The sequence below is a fragment of the Gracilinanus agilis genome, chromosome 4 (assembly GCF_016433145.1).
Source record: "Gracilinanus agilis isolate LMUSP501 chromosome 4, AgileGrace, whole genome shotgun sequence".
In the NCBI taxonomy this organism is placed as follows: Eukaryota; Metazoa; Chordata; class Mammalia; order Didelphimorphia; family Didelphidae; genus Gracilinanus; species Gracilinanus agilis.
Genome location: NC_058133.1, coordinates 281,215,421 through 281,226,518, shown reverse-complemented (window position 1 = coordinate 281,226,518; position 11,098 = coordinate 281,215,421). Strand labels below are relative to the sequence as shown.

Below are 11,098 nucleotides of genomic sequence, written 5' to 3'. Positions count from 1 at the left end.
GAAGGAAGGAAGGAAGGAAGGAAGGAAGGAAGGAAGGAAGGAAGGAAGGAAGGAAGGAAGGAAAAAAGATTGACTTTAGGGAGTTGGTTATTGTTGTTCAGTAATTTTCAGTTATGTCTGACTCTTTATGAACCCATTTGGGGTTTTCTTGGAAAACATATTGTGATGGTTTGCCATTTCCTTCTCCTTTAGGGAGTGTACATTTTATAAGACATACATATTTCTATTTACATTTGTACTTGTACTTGAATAAACCTATTGAAATGTCTAATTTTCTACCCAACAAAAATTACAACTCTCTAACCCTGTTTTTTTGACTGATTCTAGTATGCAGGCCTAGTGGAAATGAGACGCTGTGTTCTTGTGAAAGTGGATATAAGTGGCTCCCAGAAGTGTGCCTCAGTAACCTCACTTGTCAAAATTATCACCACTCAACCCCAGAAAACTGTAACTGCCTCAAGGAATTGCCTGCCAAGGGACCCTACTGTCAGCAAGTCATTCTAAAAGGTAAGCAGCTCCATTTGTGTCTTTGCTATTTCTTTTGTCTGATGTTAGTCTGAGGGATTCCCTAGACTGTTCAGGAATGGCTGATAACAACTTTTCAGATTTAAAAATGCCTATCCCCCACCCTGCTTTATTAATTTTTAATATAACTTTAATTTTATTTTACTTTTTTTCTTCAATTAACAAGATATTACACTGAAGATGTCAGTCAAACTCAACATGGACTTTCAGGATGACCTGAGGAATTCTTCTTCTGCCCTGTATAGATCATACAAAACGGATTTGGAGCGAGCGGTATGTGTCCATCACAGGAGGAGACTCTAAAACAGTGAATTCTTTCTCTTGATCTCACTTTCCAGTCCAGTAGAGCAGTGTTAAGCTCAGTAACATTCAATAACTTTGCCTCAAGGTGGGGCTGCCCCCCCCCAATGTGTTAAGGTCATTTTCAAATTCTCCTCAGATAAAGATCAGATTTGGATTTTACTTACAAAAGCTGATGCTCAGATGATGAGATGAACCCCCTTGGGCTGTTTAGCTATGCTATCAAGAATATAGAACATACAAGAATTTAAGATTGGAGGATCAGGCTCTGTGACCCTGGGCAAGTCACTTGCCCCCAATGGCCTAGCTCTTACCACTATTCTGCTTCGGAACCAACACACAGTATTGATTCTAAGATGGAAGGTAAGGGTTTAAAAAAATAAAAAGCTACTTGCAGGCCCCTAAATGACAGTTATCCAAAAACACTGATCCCTGGCACTCATTAGGCATTCATTACCAGAGGCAAGCTAGCAAATCTAATGCCCAGGGCAGAAAGTTACATTTTTTTTTTTAGGATAAATTTATTTGGAAATAGAGTGGAGACCTCAGAGAAGAGCTTATACTTATACCTTGGGATGAACTGTTTTCATGGGAAATAAGATCCCATGGCACAATCATCCCCTCTCCTCCCATGGACCACCACACACAAAAAGACAGATGCTGGATATAATGACAATGATGCTAGAGAAATAGCCAGTGGAAGGGTACAAGTTGGAACAAAGATGGGGAAATACTTACCTAAGGATAAAGCTGCCAGCTAGTACCTCAACAATTTGTTCAGTCATTTCTACCTGCTGAGGGAACACATAAGCATTATAAAGAGGACTCTAAATTTTGACATTCTAGAGCAAAGCTATCTGCCTCATCCCAGTTATAGCCCTAGTTTCTTGATACTTCACAAACATCTGTAGAGAACTTGCAGACTCCATCAGAACTTTTGACTTTCTCCTAATGAGGTGTCAGGTACCTAGAAATTCTTGATTTATTGAGAGAATTATATTGAGATTTTTTTATCTTGCATTTTGAAAATTTTTGAGTTCCAAATTCTTTCTCTCCCTACCTTACCCCTTCCTTGAGATAGCCAGCAATTTGATATAGGCTATACATGGTAAACCATGTAAACCATTTCCATATTAGTGATATTGTGAAAGAAAACAGAGACAAAAAAAAACACAAAAAATAAAGTGAAAAGTAGTATATTTATATTTGCATTCAGATTCCATCAGTTCTTGTAAATAGCACTTTTATCATGAACCCTTTAGAATTGTCTTAGATTATTGTATTGCTAAGAACAGCTAAGTCATTCACAGTTTATCATCGTACAGTATTGTTAATACTGAATATAATGGTTCTGCTTATTTCACTTTGAATCAGTTCATATAATTCTTCCCAGGATTAAACCAACCTATTTGAATTTCATAAGCAGGGCTATCCTAATTAAAAAGGGGGTAATTTCTTTACTATTGAAATCAAAAATTAGTAATAACTGACATGAGGCTTTTAATTTTTAATGGGATTTCTCTGGCTTAAAGTCGTGATATCCGAAGTGCGTTATTGTTGGAGGGGAAAATGCTATTGTCCAACCTCTCTTCTAAAATCTCTTTCAAATTACTTTTTTTTTCAAGTTCCGGCAAGGATACAGAATTTTACCAGGCTTCAAATCAGTGGAGATTACAGGCTTCAGGTAAGCATATTATTTGTTTATTAATAAGAAGATGAATACTGGACTTAAAAATGACATGTCTGGGATTGAATCTTAGCTTTAATATTTACCAAGTGTGCATCCCTAAGCAAGTCGTTTAACTTCCCTGGACTTCAATCTCTTCTGGAGAATGGGAAGAATAACTGGAAACCATAGCACAATGGAGAGCACAGTGAATCAGTTGTAAGGAAGCTTGGATATTGACTCTCCCTAGTTGTGTGACCATGGACAAGTCATTTCCTCATCTGAAAGATAGACAGATAGACAGACAGACAGAGACACAGAGACAGAGAGAAGGAGGAAGTGGGGGAGGGAAAAGAAGGATGGGAGAAAGGAAGGGAGGGAGAGAGGAGAAAAAAAGAAATAAAAGGCAATTTATTAAGTACTTAATGATGTACCAGCCACTGTGCTTTGTAATGAGAGTTGGACTAAATGATAACTTGGGCCACGTGCAGACCTAGATCCTATGACTATAACTATATCTTCACTACCTTAGAGGGAGGGGTATTGTGATGAGTGTGCTTTGTAAAGTGCTATAAATATGTGAAGGGGTGACATATTATTATAGAGGGGAAAAGGTGTTTAATGAGAAAGAAAGCATATTAGAGGAGTCATCTTTAGAGACAGTTTTCCCAGAAATAAAGTTTAAAGTCCAACACCAAGAGAAGTCTGCAAGAGAGAGTAAATAATAAGGAAATGAAAGATTAAGGGTGGGAAGGTGGGACAAGGAATGAAGACCATTCATTTCTGAATTTTAATCATGAAGGTCAGAGAGAAATAGGGTTATGTTTACAGCCAACTGGTAGGCCATTTCACATAGTAAGTCTTAATAAATATGTATTGACTAACTGACATGCCAACATTATTAAAACAGAAGTTAATAGATTTAGGTTTCAGAGTAGAGATTTCATTTTGATAAAGGAAGAAAAAGAATTATATTCACAAAGCATAATTGCCATGATAGAAGAGTTGTCCATCTGACAAACCCAAGTGAATTTTCTCTCTTCTGGGAACCAAATCTTTAGCATAGTACCATAAGGACAGATACCTGCAGGGGTATTTGAGGTGAAAGGACTCCCTGAACTCTTGAGGAATTGCTTTCCATTAAGGTAACTCCAAGTTAAGTTCCAGACCATATGGTAGTTCAATGCATGTAGAAAAGGGTTTTACTCTATCTCTTACCTATATTCCTACAGTTTTTAATCTTTTTTTGTGTGCCTTGGACCCCTTTGGCAGTCTGGTGAAGTTTATGTACCCTTTCACATAATAATGCTTTAAACAAATAAAATAAAATATATAGATTACAAAGGAAGCAAACTATATTGAGATAAAGAAAAATTGTTTTAAAAGAAAAACATATGTGCATCCCAGGTTAAGAACCTCTGTGGAAAATTTCATAGGTCCTGAGGGGAGGTGAATATGCCTGGAGTGGGAAGGGAAATCTTTACAATTCTTTATAGTCTACTCTGAGTCTTTTATGTTGTCTTTCTCTTTTCTGGGGGTGAAATAGAGGCTATCTTATTCTTGATTTCTTTGTATGTCTATTTGGGAGCTAGGGGACCTTCTTACTTGAATTTGTGAAAAACTGGTTGTGAACTAAATTTAAAGATTTTATCAGATGCAATTTTAGATGAGGAGCAGAGTAATCCAAAAAGAGAGACCGAAGCCCAGTTTTTTGCCCATATGTGTTGGTTGGTTGTTTTTTTAGTAGCCATGGAATTGGAGTGAGTTTGACTTGCAGGGCTCCCTCTGCTCTTTTCTCCCACCACTTCCTAATATCATATTAAAGAAAATAAATACAACATTTTAAAAATATATTAATGTGTATAGTTATTTTATTAGTATTTTTAATATTTTATAAATTTACAAATATGTATATTTTATAAATATTTATACTGGTTTATAAATATGTTCTCTATATAGGTTCTAAATACTTATTTGTAAAGCTATTGTTTGAAACTCAGAATGCATTTTTTTTCCATAGAAATAATGGTAAAAATAATGTTCAAGTCCTCCTTGGGCTAGATTCAAAGGAAAATTAAATCATAATATAGTTGAATCTTCACTAAATCTCTACTCCAATGTTTTATTACAATATGGGACTGAGCCTGGTTTCTCAAAGACCATCCCAATTAAATGTAAAAATGTTTAAGTTCAATCAAGATGGTTCATCCTCGAGTGTGATCCCATTGATAGACTATGTCTTCATCTAAAGACCAGCTTAGGTAAATTTAGAGAAGCTCACTACTAGGATTGATAATAGCTGATGGCATTTTAACAATAGAAAGATTCAAACAGCATTAAGTAAGTTGTAGAGAGGTTGCGATCATAGTTTGTGAAGGGGGAGGACTCATCATGATAAAATCATAGTTTTCTGAAGTGTTGAACTAGATAATCTTTAGTACCAATAATACTTGCCAGAGTCCTGAATCTTAGGAGCAAAGGATGAAGGAAGATTTCTTCAGCCTAGAGTCAGTTGTAATGCCAATGGTTTTTGTTTTTCTGATAGGGAAGTAGAAACAGAGACAGAGACAGAAAGAGGACTTGTCATGAGAAGAGCTGAGGTCTAGACCCAGGTGACGTTGGGCAAGTCCTTTTACCTCCCTAAGGCTATAATTTGATATGTATGAAATGGGGATAATAACATTCACATGACCTACCTCCCAGAGTTATGAGAGTCAGATGGGATGATGTATGTAAAATGCTTTGTTAACTCTAAAATGCTGTATCTATGTGAGCTATAATTATTTTTATAATTTTGGTATTTGTACAGTCCTGGGAGTATTGATGTTGCCTATAATGTCGAGACAAGTAAACCAACACTAGCACAAATGAATGAAGCAAATGAACAAGTCAAGAGACTGATCAATTCAACGTATAAAATGGATCACCTCTCCTTTGAAGCGTCTCTTGATAGTAAGCACTTCTGTTCTTTACATTTTCTTGTAAACAGAATAAGATTTTTCCCCAATACAAAATTACATAAACCAAGACATGGAAAGGAAATTCCTCAGAAAGAACTACCCATGCCAAATCCAGCTCTGGATCTGTGATCTTCTGATCTTAAATATTATTTAAATCAAGTATGATGTCAAGTATGATGTGATGTAGAAAATCATCACCATGATTTTCTTCCATACAGTAAACTTCCATTGATTTGAAACACAGAAATTTTATTCTCTGCTCTACTGCCTTGAGAAAGTAAAATGTGAGAGATTTTAAAAAGGCTGATAAAAAAGAATGTATTTTTTAAAAGGATACCCTACCTTTAAGACCAATTCTGTCCAATACTTTCCATATTCGCAGTACTATTCAATAAGAATTAATATTCAGAATAATGATTCCTCCCTCTTCCATAGCACTATGAGACCTTGATATTGTCCCAGAAATCGTCTATGCAGGGGACACAGTCACAGTAAAGTGTGAAAATGAAGTACAATCAACAAATGTAACCCAGTGCCATTTGAAAGGGTCACAGACATTCAGAATAGCAGCAGATTCTCTATTTATACTTATCTGAAATACCAAATTTCAGCATCAATACTCACTATAATATTTCTTTCATTAGTGTTGGTGTGTTTGTTTGCTCCTTAATCCTTGATTGGGGTGGGAGAAGATGATGAAAACTGATAAACAAGAACATTCTTCAAACCATCAAAAAAAAAAAGACAGATAAACTTAAGAGCAGAAAATTTTCATATCAAGCATATACTTATACCATCTTGGTTCTCTAAACTTGACAATCCATATATGATAACTCAGTGACCCAGAGCATCCTGTTCTCCCAACTATTCCTGATAATGAATGTTTGCTAAAATCAGAATGAAAATTGCTATAATTTTGTTGACTATACTACATTAGCAACAGTAACTATGAATGGTATTTGAAGGCAGCCTCTTGTTTAAATAACTAAGTGATTTTTAAAAAAAATTATTAAATTAAATTTATAAAATTAAAAAATTTAATTTTAAAATTCAAGAACAGAATATAAGCAATAAAGTAAAAGAGAAGAAAAGATATGCAATATAAACAATTAAACAATAACTAGAGGAAAAACAGAAAAAATCAATTAGTGACTTTGATTTTATCTATGGAATACTTTGATGTGTATGTCTTCCTACTACTTTTAACCATGTGTAATAGCATATGGAGGTTCAATTAAAGCAGACAAATTGAATTGTCTCATCCCTTACATTTTCCATGTGCCACCAAATTGCCAGAGGGAGCTGTTGGTAGTTGTGACAGTAATGAGATCCCAGGCAGGGGCTCATTGAATAGATATCTATCCAATATCCTTGTTTTACCTTGTGTTTTGATTATGACATCGTTCTTTTGAATTTTCAGATGAAACAAAGTTCTCCATTGTCCCTGAAATCATCTATGAAGGGGACACAGTCATGATGAAATGTGAAAATGAAGTACAATCAACAAATGTAACCTGGCGCCATGTTGAAAGGAGCACAGACATTCAGAACAGCAGTGAATTCTCCATTTACACTTATCTGAACCACCAAGTTTCAGTATCAATCCTCACTATTTATAACATCTCTTTGACTGATGCTGGTATGTTTGTTTTCTTCTTGATAGTAAGCTGATTGGGGTGGGAAAGTGTGATGAAAACTAATAAACAAGAACATTCTTCAAGCCATCAAGAATGAACTGAAAACTAAACCCTAATCTATAGAAATCAAGAAAATCTATTGGAGACTAAAGATTCTTCTTGAGTTACATTTTTTTTAGTTTGTTGGCTAATGGTTTAAAAAAATTTTTTTTAAACTTTTACCTTCTGTCTTAGAATCAATACTGTGTATTGGTTCCAAGGCAGAAAAGCAGTAAGGGCTAGGCAATGAGGGTCAAGTGACTTGCCCAGGATCACACAGCTAGGAAATGTCTGAGTCTAGATTTAAACCCAGAACCTCCCATCTCTAGGCCTGGCTCTCAATCCACTGAGCACCCAACTGCTCCTGGTTTGTTTGTTTTTTGATAGAGGTATAAAAATAGTTTCTGAAGGGATGTTTCATTTTTTAATTTAAATGTAATACAAAACAAAAACTTATAGTAAATGTTTCATGTTGCAATTCAAAGATCCCACATGAGTTTTGAGATGGTCATGTATTGACCAGAAGGCAAGAACTACAAACTGTGGAAGGGGACTTTGATCAATTTTATATTTCAAGGATCCCTTTAGCAATCTAACAAAGCCAAAAGGATACTTTCTCAGAATAATATTTTTTTAAAAATTGAAGGCAATGCCAAATTTTAATAAGAAATCAATGAAAACAAAGATATAATTGTTTAGGACACCCTGAAATATCTCCATAGACTCTACTGGAATCCATTAACCCAAGGTTAATAAACCTTATACGGGAACATCTTTGCCACTACAGTCCATGTGACCACACCACTTCAAAAGTTCTTTGTCACCTTGTAGCTATATTTCTATGCCAGAAGGACCTGTGATCCGGAAATTTTGATATCCCCTTTTTCATGGCTCATGGTTATCAGAAATTTTGTTGTCCAGTTATTTTTCATGACCCTTCATGACCTCATTTGGAATTTTCTTGGCAAAGATGCTAGAATAGTTTGCCATTTCCTTCTCCAACTCATTTTACAGATGAAAAAACTGAGGTGAACATGGGTAAGTGACTTGCCTAAAGGTTCACAGTTAGCTGAGACTGAGTTTGAACTCAAGAAGATGAATAAGTCCAACTCCAGGGTCAGCCATTTATCTGCAAGGTCACCTAGCTGCCTATCCAGCTATCCAGGATCCCAGAAATAGTGTGTCTACCAAACCTTTCTGTTGGGTCTTCATTTCCAAAACTTATTGTAATAACCTTGTAAATCCATGATCTATCCTCCAATGGGGCAGATCACCACCCATGCATGCCTGCTGATCCCAAGCAACTCTTATCCTCAGGAATATGTCTTTATCAACATAAGGAAATCCCAAGTGAGGAAACACTCTACCAAGGCAGGTTTTCTTTGCTACTTGTATTCTTAGAGAAGTGCTTAGAACACTAAGAAGGTAAATAACTTTGCCAGAGGCACACAGCCAGGATATGTAAGAGGTGGTCCTTAAACCCAGGGCTTCTTGACTTTGAGGTTGGTTCTCTATGCCACTATATCATATAGCCTCTTGCCCATGCCTTCTGGTAAATCTGCCACAGGAGGTCTACCCGACATGCTAGGACCTTTCTGCATCTTCTCCTGATATGGGGGTACACCAGTAGAGCACACAAGCTGTTTTCCAGATTTCCCTCTGAATACCTTTACCTTTGCCTAGATCCTAATCATGTATTCCTTTGATAGTACCCATTATATCCATATCCCTGGTCTAACTCCTCATTTGTAATGGAGTATAGCCTAGTCTCATAGGTCCTGAACCTGAAGGAGCCATGTAAATATAAAGCTTTCTTTACAGTTTTTTAGATTTTTCAAGAGACTTACAACTTCCAGCTTCCCCTACCCCTTACTACACATGTGTCCCTTCTCCATCCTGTCTTTCTATCTTTCCACCATTGGCATCTGAAGGACCTAAATTGTTCATCTGTACCAGCCCATATTTTCCCCAAACTGAGAAGCACTTCATTTCAATTTTTATAGACTATCTAAAAGTTTAGAGGGCAGCTGGGTGGCTCGGTGGTTTGAGAGCCAGGCCCAGAGGCAGGAAGTCCTGGGTTCAAATTTGCCCACAGATACTTCCTAGCTGTGTGACCCTGGGCAAGTCACTTGATCCCCATTGCCCAGCCCTTACCACTCTTGCCTTGGAACCAATACACAGTATTGAGTCTAAGACAAAAGGTAAGGGTTTAAAAATAAAATTTAAAAATACAGGTTTAAAATTGCTTTCATATTTGTGTTGGTATAAAGTGTGACTAGTGACTACAATGATTATAAAGGTTTGGATTCACATAATAATAATTAATAAAATAATATGCTTTGGATTTTTTTCAGGTGAATATGTTTGTTCTCTAACATATGACATTTTTTACTATGAGGGCCGAAAAAAAGTCAATGTGATTTCCACAGAATTTGTGGCATCAGAAGACCTGAAGGTGATGTGTGACAATAATCCTGTGTCTTTGAGTTGTTGCAGTGGAAAAGATTTTAATTTGAGTAATATTGAATGGAATCAGGAGGGAATAATAAGCATTCCAGGTAAGTAGGAGATTCATTATTTTACATGAAATGACCCTTGTAAGCTGCAAATAACTTGACCTACTTTTCTAGGACAATTACAAATAATTCACAATTATGTAGCATGACCAAGTTTACAAAAGCGCATAATTTCCATCCAACAATCCTGTGAAGTAGGAAGTATAAATATTATTAACTTCATTTTATAGATGAGAAAACTAAAGGATAGAAAGAAAGACTGAATGATTTAGACAGAAACACGATTCCAGAGTGAGTTTCCTGATTGCACATCTACTATTCTGCCCCTCTGCCTTGTGGTCTGACAGGTTGTTTCTCATTTCTGGGTCATTTTCTTATCAATCTGATTCTCTTTTCCTGTCTCTTATCTGCTTCTGCTTTCATTTATGTATATTTTTCTCCTGATACTTTTTCCATAGAGAAGTTAAGCAACTTGCCCCAAATCACACAGGTAAGAAGTCAAGGAATCCTAGAATTCAAATCTTCTGACTCCAAACCCAGAGCTTTTGAGGAATAGATAGCCATGGAAACAGACAGAGAAAAACACAAAGCTATAGAATTGGAGAAGAGAGGCAGAGACAGGTGAGATGAGTGGCCCTGGTCATCTTATCTCCTCTATCCTTCTACTGCCAGCCAAACTAAAACAACTATCCCTTCTTGGTTAACCAGGATTAGAAAGAACTTGTGCAGGTGGGTGTGGTGGAAAGAGACAAGGATAGGAGTAAGATAGGGATGAAGAATCTTAAAAGTTTTGGGGCAGCAGTCTAATATTTCTTGCCATATTAATAATGGGCTGCTAGTTAGCACAATGGATAGAGTACCTGGCCTGGAGTCAGGAAGATCTTCCTGAGTTTAAATCCAGCTTTAGATAGTTACTAACTGTGAGATTCTGGGCAAATCGCTTAATCCTGTTCACCTTAGCTCATCTGTACAGCAAGCTGGAGAAGGAAATGGCAGACCACTCTAGTATCTCTGCCAAGAAAACCCCAAATGGAGTCCCAAAGAATCAGAGAGAATTTGAAGCAACTGAACAACACCAACAATGTGCCAGGCACTATGCTAAGCACTAGGGACTATGAAGAGAAGAAAAGAAAAGCCAGTCCCTGTTCTCTAGGAGCTCATAGTCTAAAGAAGGAAACATTATTCAATAAGTTTTATTGTTCAGTTATGTTTGACACTTTGTGATCTTATAGATGATAATGTTCATGTGGTTTTCTTGGCAATGATACTGGAGTGGTTCAACATTTCCTTCTCCAGTGGATCAAATCAGATAGATTAAATGACTTGCCCAGGGTCACACAGCTAGTAAGTATATGAGGACAGATTTGAACTCAGGTCTTCCTGACTCTAAGCCTAGTGCTCTCTCTGTTGAGCCATCTAGCTGCCCTAAATGATTAAGTACAAACAATAATCGGG

General features: G+C 36.5%; 1 protein-coding gene across 1 annotated transcript in view; it reads left to right on the top strand.

Annotated features, from left to right (window-relative positions):
* The window catches only part of ADGRF5 (adhesion G protein-coupled receptor F5), a 99,936-nt gene that overhangs the window by 57,609 nt on the left and 31,229 nt on the right, over positions 1-11,098 (top strand). Inside the window, exons 5-10 of the mRNA XM_044675720.1 lie at positions 328-507; positions 692-798; positions 2,451-2,509; positions 5,301-5,443; positions 6,872-7,090; positions 9,482-9,685. Of these exons, the coding sequence (XP_044531655.1) occupies positions 328-507; positions 692-798; positions 2,451-2,509; positions 5,301-5,443; positions 6,872-7,090; positions 9,482-9,685 (912 nt within the window). The remainder of the gene's footprint in view (positions 1-327; positions 508-691; positions 799-2,450; positions 2,510-5,300; positions 5,444-6,871; positions 7,091-9,481; positions 9,686-11,098) is intronic.